At 49.4% G+C, this 24,205-nt stretch overlaps 1 protein-coding gene across 2 annotated transcripts in view; it reads right to left on the bottom strand.

Annotated features, from left to right (window-relative positions):
- Nucleotides 1-21,894, bottom strand: part of JDP2 (Jun dimerization protein 2) — a 41,336-nt gene extending 19,442 nt beyond the window's left edge. Inside the window, exons 1-2 of one of the 2 annotated variants that reach the window (XM_080920234.1) lie at nt 21,390-21,894; nt 12,126-12,358 (exon numbers count right to left, since the gene is read on the bottom strand). In XM_080920234.1, the coding sequence (XP_080776360.1) occupies nt 12,126-12,358; nt 21,390-21,804 (648 nt within the window). In that variant the 5' untranslated portion in view covers nt 21,805-21,894. Of the gene's footprint in view, nt 1-12,125; nt 12,359-21,002; nt 21,239-21,389 lie in introns of those variants that run through there. The other variant, XM_080920235.1, reaches the window with a different exon arrangement.
- Nucleotides 21,895-24,205: the final 2,311 nt, after the last annotated feature.

Below are 24,205 nucleotides of genomic sequence, written 5' to 3'. Positions count from 1 at the left end.
ATTTATTTGTAGGCAAAGCTTCCCATAAAGCCTGAAGCTTGTCTAGACTGGCTGACCCCTGAGAACCTTCTAGTCTCTGCTTCCTCCGAGCTGGGATTACAGGCATGTGCCACCACACCTGGCTTTTATGTCATTCCTGGGGATCACATTCAGGTCCCCATGCTTATGCAAGCACGCTATTGACTGAACCATCTCCCCAGTTACAAAAATGGATTCTCTGACAATAGTGTGTGGTGTGAAATGTCTGGAAGCCACTGGTCTACGAACCGAGGGATGAGATCTTGCACACTGACTCTGTACAATTAGAGGGAGGCTCGGGCACTGCACAGAATCTTTATGAACAGGGAGACTCTGAAAGCCTGAGTTGGCCAAAGCATGCCCTTTCAAGTGCCAACCCATTAAAGCCTTTGGAAGTCATTTGTCTTGCATTGTGAAGGTGAAAAACAAGGTCCCTAGCTTAATTATTCTCCACCAAGGCACTTCCGGTTCATCTGTATGCAGGTTGTACAGCCGAACCACAGATCTCGGCCAATTTCTCTCAGGCACAAGAAATAGATCACTGGCAAATCACTCAACAGAGCGGCCACCGCTCCATCGAGGGGAACTGAACACTGGCTAATAAAAATCCTACGTGTGACAAGGTCAAATGAGGTCACAGTCAGGGATTCCTGGCCTGGAGGAGAGGAGGATTATACCATGGAGATGACAGTTTAGATGAGCAAGGAAGGGCCTAGGCACACTACCACAGATGAAGTGTGGCAGACAGCTGTCCCTGGCCAGAGGGATGGAGTGACTCCCTCCCTAGTCCTAGAACTCATGAGACGTCTCATGAGCAGCCACAGCAGACGCAGGCTCCCTGGGCATCGGAACGATTTATCTGATTGTCCCTCCTGTAATAACAAGAGGAGCCAGCTTAATGAATTGGGTAAAGTCCTCAGGGCGTGGACACTGCTGATGTCAGGCCAGAGATCTTAGGACATGAAAATAAGTGGTTTGGAACTGCTGAGTCAGACCAACCTCTGGTTGGACAGAGCCAGGGTCCACATGCTTTAATAAGTGCCCAAGGGCAGGCAGATCCTTGCAAGAAGCTGGAAGTAAATTGAAAGAAAAAAAATATGTGGTTTTAGATTCTTGTCAGTCATTTCTCAGATAGGATCTTGCCAAGCAGGGCTGGAAGACAAATTCACCTAACAGCATCCAAATTCTGGTGGCTTACTGCCCGAAGGAGTACTGAACCCCACCCTTCGCAAAGTCAGCTTGGAATACGGCACTCTAGCATACTCCTGGCTGCAGGCTCACTGGCCTGTGGACCCCACAGTGAAGAGCATCAGTACCAGTCAATGGATTCCACGCCAGTTTTAGCAGCAAAAGCCTTTTGTCCATTTGATACCCCAAAAGCTAACTCTAGAAAATGGCAGAATTTCATTCAAGAGCCCCCTAACTGTATCAATACTTGTAGTTAATCAATGGAAATGACCGGGTATGCTTTGACTGATGTAGAGCTTCAAACTCAGATTTAGCCGAGGCAGTGGTAGTGTTCGGAAAGCCTTGGGCTCCAAATTTACTTACAACAGCAGATCAGTCAGCTAGAAGCTGGGGAGCTAAGCAGATGAGTAGACAAATTAAAAAAAAAAAAAAAAAAAAAGATGCCTTGCCTGCCTCTCTGGGTACTCATCCATTAAAGAAAAGTATCAGGAAGGCACTTATTCTGAATAGATCACCCTGGCACCAGAAAACCTTAGATTAGCTAACTTCTGGGCATGAGATCTTTATAGAGATCTGATAGCAAAAGACAGCTTTCTTTTAAGGAGGATAAAGTTATAAGGCCCTGGTTTGTGGCTTGATTTTTTGGTGGGTTTTTTTTTTTGTTTGTTTGTTTGTTTGTTTTTTTGTTTGTTTGTTTTTGAGTCTCCATTTCCTGACAGCGGATGGTCCTCCAGCTACTCACATGGAGGTTGGAGCAGATGAATGTTGACATCTTCAAAAGTAGCTGACCATCAAGGACAATATTCAGGAAGCCTCCGGCCCTACACACAGAGCCCCGGTGGCTTTCTACCATGCTGAGGGTTTCAACCAATGAACACCAGTTAGGGGCACCTGCCAGTCCCACGAAGACTGAAAGAATCCTAACTGCGGATTCAGGTATGTAGCCAGAGTTAGAGGTCACCCCAGTATACCCTACTTCCTGGAATTCTGCACAAAATCCTGACCATGCTGCCTGCTCCCAGATGGCCATTAGCAACAGAAAGGAAGAAGAAACTATGACCTTCATAAGCTCTGGGCTTTTTTTTTTTTTTTTTTTTTTTGGCTGCTGTTAGTGCCAGAGGAGGGTTTATTTGATTATCTTTCTTTCTTTTGTATTTATTTATTATTTATGTTATGTGTACGGGTGTTTTGCCTGCATGCACCATGTGTGTGCCTGTTGGAGCCCCTGGAACTAGGACTACAAATGGCTGTGAGCCACCATGTGCATTCTGGGAATCGATCCTGGGCTTTCTGCAAAACAAGTACTCATAACCACTCAGCTCTCCCCAGCCCCAGAGGAGTATTTAACAGCCATAGATGTGAATTCCAGAAGACAGTTGCATGCTGGGAGAATTGTCATATTACACCTCCCCGGAATCCTGTGAGACGGACACTGCTTTCCAATTTGTATTATTGAGGTAAAATTCACATACAGAACCAACTCACCAAACCATGTACTCAGTAGCTCTTAGTATACTGAGTTGTATAACCATACATAACTTGCATAACCATAGCCAACTTTAAACCATTTTACACTCCCTCCCTATGACATCCCTAATCCCCAGCCCTGCCACACTCCTGTCTCTCTAAGGCAACCAGGAGAAGAGTTCTAGGTCGATTTCCCTATTCTGAGCACCCCACACGTCATGAACATCTGATCCTGTGTGACGGGCTGCTTCTCCTCAGTACCCTTATTTCCAGCCCCTCAGCCTTTTTATGATCAAACAGCATTCTGCTGCGTGGTTGCACCATGGTTTGCTCAAGGGTGTGCATGTGTATTCAAGGAAGCACAAAGTGGACATCAGATGTCTTCTGGATTGCTCTCCACTTCTTTCACTGACGCAGAGTCCCCCACTGAACACAGCTCACCAACTCTGGCTAGTCTAGCTAGCCCTTTGGCTCTGGCGATCTCAGGTCGGTCTCCCCAGGATTACAAGCAGCCTCCCCCCTGCCTGGAAATTCCACTTTACCTACCTAGTGGTCCCCAGCCCCACGTGTTTTTTTTTTTTTTTCTTCTAATGAGTGTAGGAGTGGGACCTCTGGTCTTCTGGTAACTGTTTATATATAAGTCTGTTAGAAAGTTCCAGACTGTTCTCCAAAGAGGCTGTACCATTTCTACTCCCAGTAGAAGCTTCCAACCACCACTGCTCTGCATCCTTGTATCCCCTTTTAGTCACAGCCATCCCATGAGTGGGTGTCATGTGACAGGTCGCTGTAGGTTTGGTTGTTGAGCTTCTTCATGTATTTATTAGCCATTTAATTCTTTTCTTTGGCTAATATCACACGTTTTCTGTCACATGCAAAAAATTCGCAATTTAAACAAAAATAACTGTAAAGGGGTCTAGACAGAGGGGAAGCGACAGAGCCACCTGAAGGGAACAGCACAAGGTGACAGTAGTGGTGACTGTGAGCAAAGAAAATGACACAACTGTGGGACACTATCATAATGAAACTGATGATTCCTGTATTCCAATGAAAACTATTTTAAAAATCAAGAATAAAAATTTCCTTGGAAGAAACGTACACTGAGATCCCTGTTCGTTTGTTCAAACTGGGTTATTTCTTTTCAATATTGAGTTGAAATCATTCTTCTGTGTGTGGGCCTGCATGCTCATGTGTGCATGTACCTGCGTGTAGGGATGCACATGTGTGTGTGTGTGTGTGTGTGTGTGTACATAGAGGCCAGAGGCTGACAACAGGTGTGTTCCTCAGTCATTTTCCACTTCCAGTGTTGGGGCTACAGATGCACGTCATGGTGCCTGGGCTTTAGGACCCAACTCAGGTCCCCAGGCTCAGCTCTTTACTAACTGAGCCATCTCCCCAAGCCCCTGACCATTCTTTAAAAAAAAGTGTGTGTCTGTCTGTTTGTCTGTCTGTCTGAGCATGTCAGAACCCTGAACTGGAGTTACAGATGGTTGTGAGCTCAGATGGAATTGAACCCAGATCCTCTGAATGAACAGCCAGTGCCCTTAACCACTGAGCCATTTCTCCTGCTCCATGACCACTCTTTATACATTGGACAGCTCTCATCTGCCGATGAGTTGTCTAATTTTCCTCTTATTTCACTGCTAGCAGTGTGTGTGTGTGTGTGTGTGTGTGTGTGTGTGTGTGTGTGTGTATCTAAGCAACCACTACCTAGTCCAAGGACATAAAAATATGTATCTTGCTTCTTCTAATAATTATCTTTTTCTTTTAGAAAGAAAAAAAAAAAAAAAAACCTCACTGGTACTTCAGTGTAAAATGAGCCCAGGTTGGTGAATAAGACGTTAAACTTATAACCAGAGACCCCAGTCACCGTGACAAATGCACTTGGGTTTTCATCTCCTGCCTAGTCCCAGCAGTACCAACCAGACTGGGTTTCTTTTCCAGCTCTTGCTAACTATTTGCTTCTCACCGCATTCTTCATTTTCACCTCCAAGGGTGTCTCATGACCTCGCTAGAGCCCAGCCCCAGAGCAGAAGTGTGCGCTTCGCTGCACCATCACCACATTACTAGAATCTTCACTGAGATTGGGTGGCAGGCAGGGGAGGTCCTGCCACCCACAGCAAGCCCACACCCTGGGCTCAATAAAGTGGGGCGCTGGCTGGCACTGCAGAGAACAGCAACCATCCAGGGCAGCTAAACCCACTCAGGGTGCCCACAGAACCGATCTCAGTCCATCCACACAGCTCTCTAGGGATTTCTGCTCCAACCTGAAGCCAAGCTGCTCGGTGCCTTTGTGGGTAGTAGAGGGGAGAGAGCCTTGACTGGCTCCATATTGTTCAGCCAGATGAATTCAATAAGTTAGTTTCCCAACCTAGCATCCATATTGCTATGGGTCTGGAGACAGCAAAAGAGACCGAGGCTACTTTACAAGGCTGCTTTAAAACAAAACAAAACACAGTGGCCAAGAGGCATCCATCAGTGACCTTAACACCACAGGTGGCAAAGGGCTAGAGCACCTCCCCACCCAGAGTCTGAAGATGACAGGCTCCAGCTGCATCTCTGGGGCAGGAACAACCAGAAACAGGAATGTCTGCTGCTTCCATGCAGCCCAGGTCACAAGTGCCACACATCATGAGACCAGCACCTCCAGGACAGTTGAGTCAGAGCAAATGCATCCGTTCCCAGGGGAGGTCACTCTGTGGTCAAGGACATCTTTGTCCAGTGCCTCACTCAACAGTTCTGAGTCTGAGTTTTCTCCATCTACCTACCACTCAGCGCAGCCAGCGACTTGCCCAAAGTCACACTGGGAATGAGTGCATTCTGTTTTAAACTCAGGAGCATAAACTCAAGCCAAGTGCTCTTCCCAGATCCCAGGAGTGGCCCCGGTGGTTAGGAAGCCAGGACAGTGTTCACTCCCTTGACTCCTGGACACCTCCAAACAGTCAGGCTGTCCAGGACTTCCAGGGACAAAGGGCTGTCTAGGAAATGAGAGTCCATGGAATGGACTTAATCAATAAATGAACTTGCACAATCAACACTTCGGCTGCGTGTCTTCTATCTCATGCCAGGCATTCTGGAAAATCGTAACTTACATTAATTCACTGGATTACATCAACCCTAAGAGGATGACGTAACCATGCCCCTCAGAAGGTGGGAGCATAAAGACACAAGAACCATCCCCCACAAGCTTTTCAAAGGCATCTGATTTTTTTCCCCCCAAAAAATACAGATTCGTCCATATCTTCCATCACCTCTCCAAAGGACCTTGTGTCAGGACAATAGCCATGACCCATGTGTTTGTGCTAAGGGTCGAACCCAGGACCCTGAGCACTCTACCACTGAGGTACTCTCGATCCCCCCTCCCCCCAAAAAAAGCAAACAAAACTCCATGAGCCTTGTACATGCTCAGGATTTGGTATCAGCTTAGACTCAGGACCACAGAAGCCAACATCTGACATATCCATCATTGAGAGCCAGTATCACTTAGGCCTTCAATTTAATTGCTTAAAAACACAAAATCTGGGGCTGTGGGGATACAGCTCTGTCAGCAAAGTGCTTGTCAAGCAAGCACAGGGAGCTGATTCTGACCCCAGAGCAAACCTAAAACGTTGGGCACTTGGGCACATGCTTGCAATTTTATTGTCAGGAGGTGAGAAAGACCCATGCGGTCACTGGCGAGGCAATCTAGCTGCAGCTGAGGAGTGACAGTTCAAAAAGAGACTTGGTTTCAAAAATCAAGGTGGACCATGACTAAGGAAATATGACATCCGAGGGTACCCTCTGCCCTATGCGCTCACACACCTCTGCGCACGTGTACCTGCATACACAGGAGCATACACGTTCATACTCACATTCTAAACAGTCAACTACTTTTGTAAACATGCTTGCAAACCAATGGGGCCAAAGTGGAAACTAGATTTTAAAGATGAACAGGGAGTGTCTGTGTGTCTGTTCCCAGAAAGGTCAGACTGGCTTTTCTCTGCCAGTCAAGTATGAGACAAAAAAAAAAAAAAAAAAAAAAAAAAATCAACCTGAGCCAGGGGAAGAAGGCCAAGCCTATTCCAAAGAGCCACAAATTAAAAACCAATTGTGCAAGGATTGCTAAAAATGTCAGTGGACTGCCTTTGTGTTTCAAGTTTCTGAAAACACTAGCAAGCTTGGGCCAATGTTTACCTAGCCCGGCACTGGCTTAATGAAACTTCATATTCTCAGGCCAGAACAAGGATTATGTCTTGGTTCCCTTTGTGAATACTCCCCGGAGGACCACTTGCACTGGATTGTGAACTGGTCATCCTGGGCCCACAGACTCCAGTTCACCTCCATCTAATGGGGGAAAGCTCTGAAATGTCCTTTGGAGTCCTGGAGATGGTGGGACGTCACTAAGTGAGATCTGCCAACAGCAGATTTCCTCTCTTGCTCTGAAAGCAACAAGGGGTAGAGCCAGCTCTGAGTTGGGAAGGACGTGGATATTGGAGATATAGATGCCCAAGAGTTACTTCCCAAACGATCTGAGGGTACCCAGAGCCTGCTAAGTATACAGTGCCCCTAAATTCTACACCCAGTACATTCCGGGGGCAGGGGGTGGATAGGACGTGGAAAGCAAGCTTGGAAAAAGCCTCCCAGGAGATATGGATGATCCACCAAGTGTGAGAATGTTCTGATTCATCTTCTCTCTCTTTCACTTTTTATCCCCCCACCCCCCCCCCGTTTAAATTAAAGAAATAGAAAAACCAGGGAAAGTAAGACTTAGACACACACACAGAGAGGGTTGGCACAGTTAATAACAGGCATCACAATAAGGTTCGGGACACACAATCTCCGTGAGGAGCTAAAGGACCAGACAGAAGATGTAAAATGTAAGGTCAGAGCCCTGCACCTGAGCTCAGCACACACTCACAACTCTGCTGCAGAGAACACAGTGGGAGGTGGGCCCATGCTGGACAGCAAACAGGGCTGTGCAGAGTGGGGCACGGTGACATGGGAAATGCCTGTGCGTAGAAGGGTGTCGGCCCGCAGTGGCCAGAGAGGGCTATGTTAAAAGAGAAATCTACACACACACACACACACACACACACACACACAGAGGGGGGGGGCACACAGACACACAGATGACAGATACTGACACACAGATACAGATGTATATATAGGTGCACACACAGATACACACACAGAGAGAGGCAGACAGACAAACAGACACATAGAACACAGATACTGACACACACAGATACAGACACATACACAGACACACACACAGACACAGATACACAATGAATACAGATACATACACACACAGATACATACAAACATATATACATACACAGATACAGATGATTAGGGGAAAAATATCAAAATAAAGAAGGAAGAGAGGGGAAGGCAAGGGACGGAGGAGACCACTGGCTGTTTAGACAGTTCACAGCACCAACAAGACTCAGTCTACAGGCTGAGTTTACAGCCCCTGTTCTAGCTCACTCAGACCATCTCCTTTTGAATCCTTAAGCTTCCTCCAGACACTGTGGAGCAGTCAGGGACCTGCAGGAGGGGCCTGTCCAACTAGGGTGAGTGAATGCTTGCTGTGTGGTTGAGTGTACATTGCCTCCTTCCCTCCCAACTAAAAATGCACTCCAGGCCACCAGGCCACAGCTGCCCACTGTAGCAGGGTTGACATTTCCAGGTTGGAATGGATTAGCTGGCTGGCCAAGGGATACCCCCTCAGAGGACATAGGACTTAAAATAACAGGAGAGAAAAGAATCATAGTCTTCTAGAAAGCAATGCTGCCTTGAAAAGAAGGTGGACAAAAAAGAACTATTGTCTCTTAACACACACACACACACACACACACACACACACACACACACAACAAGACAGAATGTCCCTAGAGTCCCTGGCCAGTCACCAGAATAAGCACGAAGCATTTCACCAGATGGGGATGACTGACCACTACTATGAATTAATTGCCTTCCTTGTTAGTGATGCTCACAATCATAAAGAGCTCCAAGAGAGGAAGGAGTCTATCTCCTTTACTGATAGTTCCATCCCCGGTGCATAACACAATGTTATGCAGGGGATACTTAGGGGATGGACTGCAGATAAGTAATTGGCCCCAAACTATTATAATATCATGTCACCTGCTAATATCGACAACATCAGCACAAAATGCTTCGTAATTCACAACCCGTCGCTTAATCCCTTTGGCTTTCTCTAACTGAAATTCTGGGTGTGCTTGGATGTGGTCCAGGAGAGCACCTCTGCAAGAGCTACAAGCACAGGGCTTCCTCGGGGTTATGCTTCCTTGCGGCCCTGAGACACTCACTACTGAACTGGCCTCTTTGAATGGATGCGTGTTTTAGAGCTTAGAGTGTCTGGGATCCTCAAGTCAAGAGAGGGCTCAGTTAGAAGCCTGGCAGAAACAAAAAACAAGGGAACAACACTGTGTAAGGTTAAACCCGTTGGTTCCAGGGTCTTATTGCTTATTTGTCCTCCTAGCGGTTGACCTTGGCAGTCACTCAGCCTAGCAGACCTCACATGTAACAACTATTGTTGTGACTTTGGGGCTCGGTGGGTAAAAGCACTTTGTACAAGTCTGAGGGCCTGAGACAGAATCCTCGCAACTCTTGTAAGACCTGGACACAGAGCCTGAGCATCCTACTGCTCCGCTGTGGAGACTGGAGAATCGTCCCAAGCTTTCGAGCCAGCTAGCCTGACACACACAGTGGAAAACAGCAGAGACCCTGCTCAAGATGGAATGTGGAGGTCTGATGCCTCTAACCTCTGCACACAAACCATGATGATGATAGCATCTGCATCCACACACATGAGTGCACAGAGAGCCGAGGGGGTGACAGGGGCCTGTGAGGCAAACAGGGATCCTCACACAATGACGATGTCCGCTGCCTAACCCAGGGCAAGGGAGATGGAGTTGTGATGACCGCAGCTTAGCCACCAGGACCAGGACCTGTCAGGCCCTGCTCAGCAGCATGAGCTAAGTCACATTACCTCCATCCTAGACCTCAAATTCCTGTTCCGTTATGCAGAGCACACAGTCACATGACTAGCTAAGGAATGAAAGATCAAGAGTGGTAAGAACTCTGCATGGGGCCTGGCCCGGTCCATGGATGTGAGCTGGCGCTGTAGCATCCCTGCACAAGGTTGTATGAGCCTCAAATGCCAAAGGGAAAAATTCACAAAGGCTGTTTGCCATACACAGACAGGTCTTCGTCAGCTGCAAGATTCTCCAAGATAGGGCTTCTAACCCCTCTATATGACCTAGGGGACATCTGGAAGTACATTCTAGAGGCACAACTGGCCTTCCCCTCAGAGGCACAATTCAGCAGGCCCAACTGCCTCTCTGCCCCCACAATGCTGCAGCCTGACAGTGAGAGAGGGGACATGCAAATACGCCCTAAAAACAGCTTGTCATCTTCACGGCCTGGATGGTACATGTCTGTGGGTGGCTGTGAGGACAGAGCGTCACTATCAGGTACAGGGCATATGCCACCAGTCTGGGGGTGCCTGTGAAATGTAAAAATACCCAACTCCAAAATGGGCTTTTTCCTCCAAAAAAAAAAAAAAAAGGAAGCTCCTTCAAGGTTTTTGGGGGAGACGACAAGGGGAACGTATTGCACCCCAGGCAGGTCACAGCTGGGTCAATGCTCACCAGAGGCTTCTGGTTTCATCATGACCTCAAAGTTCAGTTAGCGGTTCTCATAACAGAACCATCCAGAAGGCACCACTTTCAGGCACTGGGCTGGGGAAGGTAAGGAGCACAGGGCCAAAAGACAGGGTCTTCCATTTGCAGAGGTGCGATTAATAGCACAACATTCACTGACAGCGAACTCAGGGAATAGTCAGTCAGTTCCCACGTTAGAATCTGAAGTTTTCAGTAGACACCTCGAATGTCTTTAATCCACATGTCTCAGGCTCCAGCAGGGACCACGCAGTAGAAGGGAATAAAGACAGCAAGTGGAAGGAAAGGTGACCCCAACAGGAAAAGCAGAGTCAGCGTTCTAGGGAGCCCTCGGTGTCTACAATAGATACAAATAACATGCTGGTGGCTCAAGCTTTAATTCTGCACTCGGGGTAGGAGGTTGAGGGTAGGCAGAGGCAGGAGGATCTTTGTGAGTTCAAGGCCGGCCTGGTCTATGGAGTGTTCCAAGACAGCCAGGTCTATACAAAGAAACTGTCTCCCGAACAAACCGAAAGAGTAAGATGACTCTCTCTATTCGTTTGTCCTTTGCGATGCCTGGCAGTGTGTGACCAGATTTTCCAATTTGTTGTTGTTGTTGTTGTTGTTGTTGTTGTTGAAAAATGTAAGTGAAATGTCAGTTTGGGTTGCATTTAAAACACCAAGCAGGCCAAACCAAACACGTCTGAAAGCCAAGAATTCAGTGTGCAAAGAGAGAGCTTGCTAACAAGGCAAGTCCCTAGAAGCCTTTCTTGGCAGTTTGAATGGTGCTCATACCGAGAAAGCGAACAGGGAGAACAAGGATCAGTAAATGCACAGTGTGTAGCCTGACACCTTCTCCATCCAGAAGCCCCCACCTCCATAGCTTCCAGCCCTCCAAACTCTGAGACCCCACTGAAGCTCACCTTTGCACGTGAATACTTTATCCAGGCAGAAACACACACATACACACTCAGGGCCACTGCCTACTCCCAGCCCACTCCAGTTTCCTCTACCTCCTACCCCTGGCTCCTTCCAGGTGGTAGCTTTTGGAAGAAATAGCTCTATAGGAGCCCTAAACAGGATAGGCCTCTGGGTAAATGCCAGAGGCATGCATTACACTGGTGAACTGGTACCCATGCTAGGGACTGCTGCCTCTCTCTAATCACTGGGTAACAGCTGCCCTGACACAGGGCAGTCCTGCAAGCAGCAGGTGCAGGAGACCTTCTCATGGGGTGCATGAGTCCCTTGCAATCCTCATCTCATGCAGATGGTGCTGGGCACTGAAACCACGCCCATCTTTGCATGGTAAAGAGGAAGGCCATGCCATCCTTTTCCTAAGTTCTCTTGTGCAGCTCCAGATGGGGGCCAAGAAGGGCAGAAGACATGATGTGACCATTGACACTGACTTTTATAAGAACGCAACCCCCCCACCATGCTTTTCAAAACACGCATACATCTCCAGGACCTCTGTTGGTCCTCCCAGCACCCTAGAGAGACTTCTCAGATAGTATTCATGCTCAGAATTATCACTCTCCGCTCACCTCCTAGACCCCCAGGCAGGGTAAGCCTCCTGCCCTAGCCCTGTGCAGCTCAAACCTGAATGCATGCATGAAATCCCCAAAGCTTGGTAAAAAATACAGGTTCTGAGAGAGCATGGCTGGGCTGAATGAAGCCTGAGCCTCTGTCTCTCCTGCTCTTTCTCAGACCACACATTGAAGAGCAAGGTCAAGGGTCCAGTGTTTAGAACCAAACCAGGAAACACAGGCTTTGTCGGGAGAACAAAGGTCTCACCTCACTCTTCACGGGTTGGGGCCTCTTGCCCAGTTTCACCTCCAGGAACTGCAAGGGCGCGATCATCGCGCCAATGTTGCGGATGTCAGCGTATTTCAGCTCCTCTGTGGTCAGAGCAGAGCTGGGAAGTCCGGTGAGGGGGCCGAGTCCTGGCAGAGAGCCTGCAGTCACGGAAGGGTCTGGGATCTGCCCAGGCATCATAGCAGGAGGAGTGGCAGGCTGTCCTGGAGGGGCTGGAGAAAGCAGGATGGGAAGGTTAGCTTGAGGAGAAGAGGTTCTGTGAGCTGTCAGGGCCCATCCTTTCTCTCACCAGGGTTTCCCCGAATCCTTTCTCCTCCTGCTCTTCCTACCTGTAAGCTCCAAGGCCCTGTGATACTAGGAAACTCAGCCAATTGACTCACACTAAGGCCATCCATCTCTGGTGTCAAGGAGAGTTGGCCCTTCCTAAAGGCATCCTTAGCCCAACTGTGGGCAACATTTGTCCGGCCCTGGCTTGGCCCCAGAATGCCTGTAGTCTTCCCACCCACCCACCTCAGCAGACCTGGCTAGAATCTCTCGCAAGACAGAAAGATCTCCTTAGGATGCTGCACAGTTGAAGCTAGTGGGCTAGATTTAAACAGCAGTGGCAGCCTCCAGAGAGAGAGAGCATAGCCGTGGAATCCGAAGCACCTTCACACCTGTTCAAGAGGCAGCTATTTTTGGTCTGGCATGGAGCCTCCCCTCAAATCACACATCCTACTCTGTCTCGTTAAGACAGCATGAATACAAGATGAACCTAAGCAAAGTTAAAGGTGACTGTGTGTGAGTGTGTGTGTGTGTGTGTGTGTGTGTGTGTGTGTGTGTATGTGTCTGAAACCCAAAGGAAGAGTCTGGGGTAAAGAGGATGGAATTAATTTGCATGTACTTTCTCCAGGCACCAGCAGAAAATTCCTTCAAGACTTTTCTATTCTCAGAGCACCATACAAAAATGATAGAAGCAAACTTGAAAGGTTATATAAAATGGGGATGAACACCCAGGGAATTCTTATTTCTTCTTTCCCTTTACTGGGGGAATCTCACGGGTAAGACAGTCATTTGCAGGCACAGATAGGAAGAAGTCTGTCAATGAGTACAGATGTATCTAGTCCTCCAGCCCATCTATCCATCCTCTTATAACCCTTCCATCCATCCACTGACCGGCCAGCTATCAGGATCCAGCAGGCACTACAACATAGATGTCAGAGGTTCCCAGCCTCAAAGCGTCCTTGTGTGGAACAATCTAAAACAAAACCATTCCTACACTCCAGTGCTGTAAGGGAAGTAATTTCTCCTTTTTCCCACAAGTCTGCCCAAGTCCATAAAACCCGATCTTTACAGTTTTAGAAATCAAGGTGGGTGGGCAGTCGATGAACATGTGTCCCATATCCATCTGTCCTTTTGTAGAGGTCACACAGATGAGTCCAAGGGAGACGGACATCTGCTGGGCCAGGCTTCTCTGCTGTCAGGGCTCAAGTATTCATAAGGCCATGATGTTTGTCCTTATTTGTAAGTTACCCTAGAGAGTAGCCCACCCTGTCCTCATACGATTTCTCAGATCTAGAATGAAGAGGACGGTACGTCTGGAAGCCTTATATTCATGAATATTCCCCATTACACATTCTCCATTCCTCTTCTGCAGATTGAATCTGCTTCCCTAAGTTTGGGGCCTACTGACTTTTCTTTTTCATTTTACTTGATGTCTAAAAGTGTCCTGCCTGCAATGTGTATCTGTGCACTATGGTGGGCATGTTGCCCTTGAAGGCCAGAAGAAAGTGTCAGATCCTTTGGGACTGGGGTTACAGACAGTTGTGAGTTACCATGGAGATGCTAGGATTCAGATCCAGGTCCTCTGGAAGAGAGGCCAGTGTGCTTCATTGCTGAGCCTCTCAAGTCCCCTGGGCTTGTTTCTTAAAAACATACAAGTGATCGGCACCTTCAAACTACAGACTCCAGTGAATGTTGCTTTATCTAAGTCAGTGCTTCTCAACCTTCCCAGTGCTGCGACCCTTCAACACAGTTCATCACGTTGTGGTGACCCCAACCATAAAATTATTTTTGTTGCTAATTCATAGCTGGAATTTTGCTGCTGTAGTAAATACTGGTTACAACCTTTGTGCAAGGGGGTTGAGACCCACAGGTTGAGAACCACTGATAAAGGCATACATAGATAGCAGTCTGGTCATTTTCTCAGTACCCACGTGGCCTCTGTCCATCAAATCATCTACACAGAATCCTTCCCTTGCATTCAGGTTCTTTCTCACCTGAGCTCCACCTAATACACCCTTAATATCTAGCCCTTCAGCTCCCCGGGTACAACACACCCTCTTCCCACCCCCTGAGAACCCAGTGTGCTCTGGACCACCTCAGAAACCTGAGACTCACTCACATTGAGGATACGTCTCAGAGATAAAGAAAAGGCCCTGAACTGGTCCAAACCTACATCCTCATTTTGCACAATGAGACTTAAGCTCGGAGACGCTAAATGATTCGCCCAAGGTCACACAGCCAGATGAGGGCAGACCAGACTCTGGTCCCTAGTTTTAGGACTCTGCCTTTCTCATTTCTCCTTCGGAGGTTCAGAAGGTGTTCATGTCTTCAGTAGAAGGCAGTGTCTCCCAGTGACAAATGTTCATGTAGGAACCATAGAATAGGATGCTCTGTTTCCTATGGAGACCCAATTCTAAGAAGTTTCCCCTAATAGCACCAAAGCAGCTTGAGTAGGAGAAGCCTATGTAAAACAGTCCCGAGGCGGGGACTAGAGAGATGGTTCAGTGGTTAAGAGCACTGACTGCTCTTCCAGAGGTCCTGAGTTCCAGTCCCAGCAATCACATGGTGGCTCACAACCATCTGTAATGAGATCTAATGCCCTCTTCTGGTGTGTCTGAAGACAGCTACAGTGTACTGATATATAATAAATAAATAGATCTTTAAAAACAGTCCTGAGGCCTCTCCCACATGAGACACCTTAGCCCCAAGATGGTATCCAGTGACAGAGTAGGGTCTGTGCTGTAAAGGCTCAGAAGGTAAAGTTGGAAGAGATATCCAGGGCACCCTTAGGCAAGCTGCCATCTCCTAAAAGAACAGGAAAGGGGCAGGTACCAAGTCTTCCTCCTTTGTGGCAAAGCTAGACCAGTGCCCAGCAATTCTACACCTGGAAACAGGTCATGGATGGTTGTTACAGGCAACCCCAAGGAGCAATGAAGAAAGCCTTGTTGAATGAGTGAATGTGTTAATAGATGAACAACAGCAAATTCACGGCAGCGGACTTTGGTACGTAGGGGATGGAATCTTCCGGGTTCTCTATCAAGCCATAGTTTCCCCTCCAGGCCACTCATTTTCATAGAAGAGCCTAAGAGGAGAGAAGCCCCAAGGACTCTGACACTTTCTTGCCTCAGCCATCCCTTCGAGATGGAAGCCAGAGCTCATTCTGTTCCCGGAACAGCAGGCTCTGTTTGCAGCTTCTGTTTATGTTCCTCCAGATGATATACATGAGACACTAACACTCACAACACATGACTCTCTGCTACCGAAGAGCCCCCCTCCTGAAGAGCTGCCCCCCAAATTCTTTACATTCCCCTATGGATTCATCCCAAAGACAAATTTTGGCCAGGGGACCCAGGCACCAGGCTTTCTTTGAAGAAGCAAAACTCAATCTCTCCTCCCCCTGCTTGGAAGCCCCTAACTGCTCAGAGGCAAACCACAAAGTCCTTAATACATGCCATTCCTGGGAGACAGCCACAGCACTGACATTCACCAGGGAGAAGTCATTCCAGCTGTCTGGGGATGCAAGGGGGTGGGAGGAGGGCCGGGACGCTGCAGCAAAATGGGAACCCATTAACTGCAAAGCCACCAGTTGGCCATCTGAAGCCAAAAGGCAGCTTCGGTGTTTTGGAATACAAGACAATACAGATTTAGGAAATCTGTAAGAGCGGAAGGGGTTGGACATGTAAGGAACTCTTTACAGAGAGGAGGAAGTTCCCATTCCAGAGAAGACACAGGAAAGGTGACATGAGGCCAAGTCATCCTCCACAGTGCTTGGTCCAGACGGAAGCAGTTTAGAGGGAAAGAGGTGAAGCCAGGATGCTGAAGAAGAAAGACCGGCGCTTTCCTCCCCTCCAGGGCCTAGGCGCTCAGCAGTGCAGACACACACCCTCCATGTCTCCATGAGCAATTAGGATCGTGAGTATAAGCCAAGCGTACAATACTGGCAAAATGTCCCATTTGTGTGCTTTGCCTCCAAATAGAGGATAGAACCCAAAGTGACTTTGGTGATTTGGGACACTGTCCTAGGATAAATTGGAAGTAAGCCAAGGAAAGAACCCAAGGCAGGTGCATATGTATCAAGGCACCACCCGCTTACTCTGTATGCAAAACAAAAATAATTTTAAAAAGAACGGAAAAAGGCAAAAAGAAGACCTGGGAGACACCCAAAGCCCAGTATAAAAAAGACTTTTAGAAGAAGCTCAGAGAGTCACAGGGACCTTCCTCGGTTGTTGTAGAGCTAAGTTACCAGGAGAGCTGACACAGCCCCCTGAAAATCAGCTTGAAGAAAATGGGCCAGATGGCCTCAAGGGGGAAAAAAGTGGAGGAAGTGTCTAGTATTTATATGTCTGTGCTGACTTCCTTGGGGACTTGGAAGAACACAGTTGGGTGCTGCGTTGGATGTGCAGAATAAAAAGCCACAAAGCTTTTCCAGGCCAAAAATACCCAGTGGCAGATACTAACACAAAGAGTTCTTCCACTCGAGAGAATAAAGGTGGTAGTGATTTACTCAGCTCCTCCACCCCGTTCTCATTTATCATATGGAAAGCAATACAATATCCCACGTCTTTCCCTATGCCTGTAAGTCTTACTTTGGCGAGCTACTTTCGGAAAGGTCTCTCTTCATCCAGAATAACAAAAATGATTAAAAAGACTAGAGGAGCGGAGCAGAGGACCTCCAGATAAGCAGATAGTCTGGGTCTGCGTAGAGAATGGTGTGCAGATAGTGTGCAAGATGACCTCGGGTCTGAGACTCCCAGCTGAGAAAAGAGAACAGAGCAGGAAATGAGCGGGGTGCCTGTAATCCCCAAGTCACTGGCAGGGAGCAATGGTGCAGAGTCAGGAAGACTTGGGAGTTGGATTCTGGAAGATTCCCAGGAGGGAGAAGATGTAGAGCAGGACCCCATGGAAGGGGGACAGAGAGGTGGCAAGGCCAGTGGCCACGGAGCAAAGGATCAAAAGTTAGGGATCTCAGCGAAAGTGAGACGTGGTGGGGTTAGGGAATTTGGTTAAAGTCACACAGCTAGCAAGTGATGCCAAGCTGCTCCTTGGAGCTACAAAATCAGGCGGTGATTTATTTCCTGAGATCTGAATGGCACTGCCAAACAGCCTCTGAAACCAAAGAGACCCAGAGGGCAAGGAGCAAAGGGCAGAGAAGGCGCCTGGATGACAGGCGCCCAAACCACAAATGCTGCCCTTGCAAAGGCTGCGCTGAACTCTACAGGCGGGAGAGAGAGAATCAATGGAGCCGGATAGCTGAGTGTGAAACTTTGCTCTCTCTGTGACCCAGGACAGTTCTCTGACCTTTCTATGTATCACTTTCAACACTATAAAGTGCAATGACATCATCCGCCTTGTAAGGCAGTAGAGAAGATTAAAGTACTTAGTTCTCAAAGCATGTAGCAAAACCTTTCACTTGATGAGGAAGTCAGGGTAGCAGTCTTCCTTCCCGAGGAGGTGCCAGTCCTAGATGACCCACTCAAGACAACCTCTAGATTGTTCCTATCTAACAATGCTCTCTCTTTCCAGAGTCACAGTCTCCTCTTAGGACTCCCTACTTTCCCTCTTCCCAATGCTAAGTCCCAAGGGGGCAGATCCATAGCAAATGCTGACAGTAAACTACAGGATAGAAAGGAAAGGTGCTGAGTCACAGCTAAGACAGGACAGAAAGGAAGCCTGGCACCTGCAGCTTCCTTAGTTTCTCCTGAAGTGTCCCGAACATTGCAGGCCAGAGTTCAGCAGTGCACACTACTGGCCACGGGATCCACTGACGACTGACTAGGGCACTGGCCCTGATCCTAAACCACAGTGCCAGTATCTTTTACCTCTTTGGCTGGTCATTAGGGATTACTCTCTGGGTAGTCATGAGAAGATGGAGAGAGGCAGCTGGGGTCAGAAGAAACCACAGTATGCTGGCAGGAATGGGCTCTGCGGAGCTGTCCCAGTCATGGAAGAAGCTGGAATTATTCCCCAATAGATGCCTGCTTTTCTCTGGAGACCAGAAAGATGTCTTCCACAGAGCTTTGCTTGAAAATACAGCTCTATCCTCTGCCCATAGAGACTTAATAAATGACTCCAAGTCATTTCTGCCAGAACCCAGGAGTTCTATTGGGAACCAAGAAGGACCTACTGCTATCTCTCTCCTCTCCTGCCTCTCTTCAGCTCTGTCCCTCAGGGAGACAATTCGGGGTCTAGACACCATGGTGTATGATGGCCCGTGAGAAAAGAGGCACTGTCCAGCTAAGTTTTGCAAATAAAGCCCTACCACCAAACCCCATGGGCCGTATGCAGCAATCAGATTTAATGGTGGACTCTGGTCAGGCATCTCACCACCAGTGAATGCAAAGAAAGACTAGAAATTCCAAGCCTAGATCACCTAGGTATTTGTCTCTGCTGAGTCTCAATAAACCACACACACACACACACACACACACACGAACACACAGGCATACTGAGCTTGGCAGCCCCTGAGCTCAGAGAGCTGGTAACACAAGCCATGGAGCTGACTGCCAAGACAAGCAACAGAGTGAGCCAGGCCCAGTTTCATTGGCCACCATACATTGCATATGGCCCGGGACGCAGCCAAAAGAGTGTGTTCTCACCCTCCTCAAAGGCATAGGAGACCCTCTGTTTTCAAACACACCTCCACAGAGCCTTAATTAAAGGAAAATGGAAAAATAGCATGCCTGTTGCTCTCCCCCTGCCTGTGGGGGTACTCCCACACAAACCCCCTGCGCGGCTATTCCTTTTCTCTTCCTCACATTTTGGGTCTTAAACACAATTCATTGCCATGAAAAGTCCGAATTCTGCTGAAGAGAAGAGCAAGAGCTGTCTCCAGCCCTGGAGGGTTAGAAGGTCAGGGAGAATTAGAGCTGAATGAATACCAGGTGGGCCAGCCTAGTGTCTGTGCTGGCTTCTTCCTTTCCTGAGTGGATAGAGAGAAAGGAAGTTAGGGAGATGGGGAGGGAAATGGGGAGGGAGTGGGGCCATGAATTTGCAATACCAGTTGTAACCCCATAACAAACTAGGGCCCAGTAGGCCTTAGTTCTCCAGGTTGAAAAGGTGGGAGAGGAGACATGCTGCCAACAGGTGGGAGAGATAAAGAGACCAGGGAGACAGGCAGTTCCCTGGTAGCTGCAAATGTTGTTGGTGGATGAGTAAGGGAGACAGTACTGAAGCTTTTCCTAGGTGACATGGTCACCATGACAGACCTATCTCCTTGGAGATGACTGTAACCAATTTATTGACAAAAGATTCTCCCTGAGTCCTTCCTGCAACCTTTTAAACCACACAGCACCCAGCTCTTCGGGAAGATTCTAGAGCTCCTCTGAACTGAAGCCAACGTGGAAGGGAAACAGCAGAGTCTTTGAAAAACCCACCCTCCCTACTACTTTAAGCAAAACGAAACCTCTAGCACCCAGGGGCACAAGAATAGTTGTTTCTATCCCCGGGACCTCAGGTTTCTGCAAAATCAAGAGCCTGCCTGGCTCACACCTGATCCCTGGTTAAACTCTCCCCTAGAAACCTGCACAGGAAGATAAGCCTGCCATCCAAGCTGAAGCCAGATTTGCTGAAAAGCTGTGAAAGCAAGAGGGGGTGCTTTTTAAACCCAGAGGGAAGAGAGACTTGGGGGTAACGGGGAGGGATGAGGAAGACTGTTGCTAACAGCCTTTGGGACAAGCAGGTACCCAGCTGCGGCGTAGACCATGTTTCTAATGCTGCCTGAATAAAGATCTTGGGTGGAGTGGACCAAGATTTAATCATACACAGACCTGTGCCACAGTCCCCTGGAAGGTGCCACTCCAACACACAAGGGCTGGACAACCTGGAGCTGACTCGGTTGACTGATTCCCTCCTTGCACCCGCCTCTCCACCTCTATCCCCAAATGGCCCATCCATTTCTGCAAATGAGCCAAGGCTTCTCAGGCTTGCCAGCTCCCCCAGATACCAAGGCAAAGCCCTTCTCTGTCGCTCCAGGGTCCAGGAGTCCAGATAGAAGACCTAGCCTTGGAATAGAAGGACAGAAGAATGCTTTCGAAACTGGGCAGGTACCTAAAGAAGCCTGCTTACCTTCTTATATAACCTGATGTGCCAGATGGGATCCCAAGAGGACTCGGGACTACCCTGTGGTTCCCTCCTAACCCAGCCAGAGCCCGCAGCAATGCTCTTAAGAGAAGGAAGCCCTGTTGGTTAGATGCCTTTCCCAATACCCTCCTCCAGGTCTTGCGGAGCTGCGGAAGAGGCTGGGGCGCGACCTGTCAGCAGGTCTGGGGTGTGCATGCCGCCTCGAGTCTCCGTTACCCCCCACCCCCCGCAGTCCCAGACACAGTTTTCTCCCGCTCACCCCGCCCTCCCTGTCGTCTGTGCACAGCACCTCCCAGCACGCGCACTGGGGGGAAGAAAAGCAAGGAGGGAGCGCCCCGCTGTCCCAGCCACAGACAGGGCTGTCCGGCCCAGCTGGGGAACCACGGGTTGGCAGCGGCTCCAGCGCTCCGATAGAGTGCTCCGGCCCTGGGGTGGCGGGAGCCCCAGGGGTAGTTACGGGGGGTTGGCCGCCCCAGGTGCCCGCAGCCCCGCCTCTTCCCTCCGTGCACCCACCGTGCAGTAGCCACTGGCGGAGGCGGCGGCTCCGGGCCCAGAACCCTGCTGCAGGCGCCGTGCCCGCTCCGCGCTGCTGCCGCCCGCTGCCCAGGCCCGTCCCGGCCCGGGAGCCGCCGCGGCGCCAGCCCCGCCGCCGCCGCTGCAGCGTCCGCTGCCGCCAGCGCCCCCCGTCGCGGCCGCCGAGCGTCCCTCCCGCAGGCTGTGGCGGGCGGCGGGACGGGTTGCATCAGCCCCGGCTATATAGCGGGCCCAGAGTGGCGGGGAGGGGTCGGGAATGCGGAACCGGCCGAGCTGCCAGCTCCACACGTCAGAGGGGGACGGAGAGGAAGAGAAGGAGGGGACGGGGAGGAGGGGGTGTGGATCGCGCGCTTCACACCCACTGACCTTCACCTCCCCCGCCGCCGGCGCCCTCCTCCCGCCGATGCTCTCGCTCCTCCGCCTGCGGGGCCGGTCCGGGCCCCGCCGCGCTTGTCCCGGCAGCATCTCGGTCCGGCGGCGCGCCCCGCCCGCGGCTCCCGAGAGCGCGAGGCAGCAGGACGCGGCGAGCGGTTATGTAAGCGCATCCCCTGCTCGGCCTCGCGGTCGCCACCCCCAAAATGCTGCACAGCCCGGGAGGCAGAGACGCGAAGGCGGCGGCCGGATGAGCAGAGAACCCCTTCCAGCTCAGCCCACGCCGAACCATCCTCCTGCGTCCGGTGCGCTCTCCCCCAAATCCAGAGCGAGGGTGACGTTCCGCGCAGTGGTGTCTTCGGACGCTGCAGGATCTCGCAAGCCTGTTTTGTTTTGCCGTGAGAAGCATGGGCGGGGGTTTAAGGCGTTTGGAAGCCTCAGTCCCTACCCACTGTCCACCAAAGCGCCCTGACGTCCTGAGGCCATGCGATGAGTGGACTGAGATCCAGAAGTGGAACTACTCCCTGAGGCCACCGTTGTTGTCCGTGGCTGGCCCAGTTTGACCCAGGGCTCCTTGCCCAACTCCAGCAGGCTTTTGCCTCCCTTTGACCGGACGCAGAAGTGAGCCGACCAGCAAGACTTCCAAATGCTTTCTTACTCAAGGACTCCAGGGCCAGCTTCGGTGCCCTCTTCCCAAACTCCTACGGAGGTACATGTTAAAGGACACTCCAGAGAAAATATGACAATCCTTTGAAGGCTGGTACACAGAAACCCCAGGCAGAAATGCGTGTGGCATCTGAGAACTATTTGCACACACACACACACATACACACAGGTCACCCTTGGGTGACCAGTCTGTCCCCCCCCCCCCATCCTTTCTGCTTAAGCCAGAGAGGAGTGGCAATGTTGACACTCAGTGACCTTCGGCCTCCTTCTCAGAGAGACAGCAGGTCATCACCCATAGAAGAAAGGAAGTGAAAGAAAAAGTTCATATCTTCATAGAGTGCAAATGCTGAGAGCAAAAGACCAACAGGGAGGGAAGGAAGTACACGCGCCAAGCCAGACAAGCAGGTCTCCACGTGCGTGCGTGCCTGCCTACAGCGAGGAATCAATCTTCATTTTACCCTTAAGTCTTCCTGCTGGGGAGAACAGGTTGAGTGGAAAGAGACAGACCAAGCCCAATGACATCACTGTCCATCTTCCTGGTCACCATTAGCAACTTCCCTGGCAACACTGACTAAAGAAAAAAGAAAGACTCTGGAGGAACACAAGCCGCAAACTCGGTGGCAATGTGATAGCCCTGTAAAAGAACATGAGTCTGCATCCCAGAAAAGCCAGCAACATCTTCACAATGATCAAAGCTGGAGACTGGGAAACTGGCTTACACGATGTTTCTCTCCTAAGATGAGGGTCTGGATATTTATGTGAAAGAAAACACTGAACAAGGGAAGCATTACTTTATGTGTTCTCTACTGGGACTCTGAAAAAGCTAAACTCATCTCTGTGCAGGATCTAATAATTAAAGCGTGCTTAAAGCTGGTCTTCTCCAAGGCCTTTGGATCATGGCTAGGTGACCATAGTCCTGAGAGGCCTTTACTTCCTCCACAAATTAAATATGCTACAGGAAAGACACTGGGGAGGGAGCACTAGGGGGTCTTTATTCCCTTTCATCTCCCCATAATATCTATTGGGCTCCCCCATTTTGATATAGTTGTTCCCCGGTTTCATATAGGATGTTATACAAATACAGCTCAAGACCTCCCTCCTAGCCACACCATTTCCTACCAAAACTCTCTGTGTAGTCATTGCTTCTGGGCAAGGCTGAAGGGAAGGCCACAGCTGGCTCCTCTATGCAAACTTCTAGTCGCTTGAAGCAACTGATCTACCTTAGGCTTTTAGGGAAACAATGATCTAGCTTAAGGCAGTCTGAATTTAGGTACCTTCTTGTCTCTTGCAACTAAAAAAAAAAAAAAAAAAAAAAAAAAGTCCCCATTAAGACACACATCCATGGCTGGTGGGCTGATTCAGAGACAATCACCAACCCAGATAAAGTGGGTGAAACTAGGTGTTTTCTGGATTGGCCAAGAAGAGAGGCTAAGAGAAGCTGACCTGAAACTGTTTACTGGTAATAATATTAATGCAAATAACAAAAGAGAGAAACCAAGACACTAATGGAACACTGGTTACAAAGTCCCTGCATCCAGCCAGGCCGGCTCTCCTTCCTACCTGTAAAGATTTCACTGCAAGGAATCTGTAAACTGTTTCTTCTCCGCAGTAACCTGGGTTTAGATTTCCTATCATTTGCTGGTAAAGTCTGCATCAGTGGATCGGGTGTCGGGGAGAAGATAAAGCCTGGTTGGTAGAGTGCTTCCTAGCACACACAGTCCCCAGCGGCAGCACACACTTGGCATAGTGAAGCACACCTATAAGGTCAATGTTTTGGTGGCAGGAGGGCCTGGAGTCCAAAGTCACCCTCCATCACTGCCTTAGTTTGGTAACTTGGTTTGTAACTGCTTTAAGGAGGCACTGTGGAGAAGGCAACTCTTATAAAAGCAAACATTTTTAGAAGATATAATGTTATGGGGCTGGCTTATAGTTTCAGAGGTTCAGTTTGTTATCTTCATGGCATCGTGCAAACAGTCGTGATATTGGAGGAGCTGAGAGTTCTACATCTTGATCTGAAGGCTGCCAGGGGGAGACTGGATTCCACCCTGGCAGACCTTGAGCATAGGAGACCTCAAAGCCTGCCCCTACAATGCCAAACTTCCTCCAACAAGACCACACCTACTCCAACAAGGCCACATCTCATA

Source organism: Micromys minutus (assembly GCF_963924665.1).
Source record: "Micromys minutus genome assembly, chromosome: 1".
Lineage (NCBI taxonomy): Eukaryota > Metazoa > Chordata > Mammalia > Rodentia > Muridae > Micromys > Micromys minutus.
The sequence above is the reverse complement of the archived record's forward strand: the minus strand, read 5'-3'. Positions and strand labels throughout refer to the sequence as shown.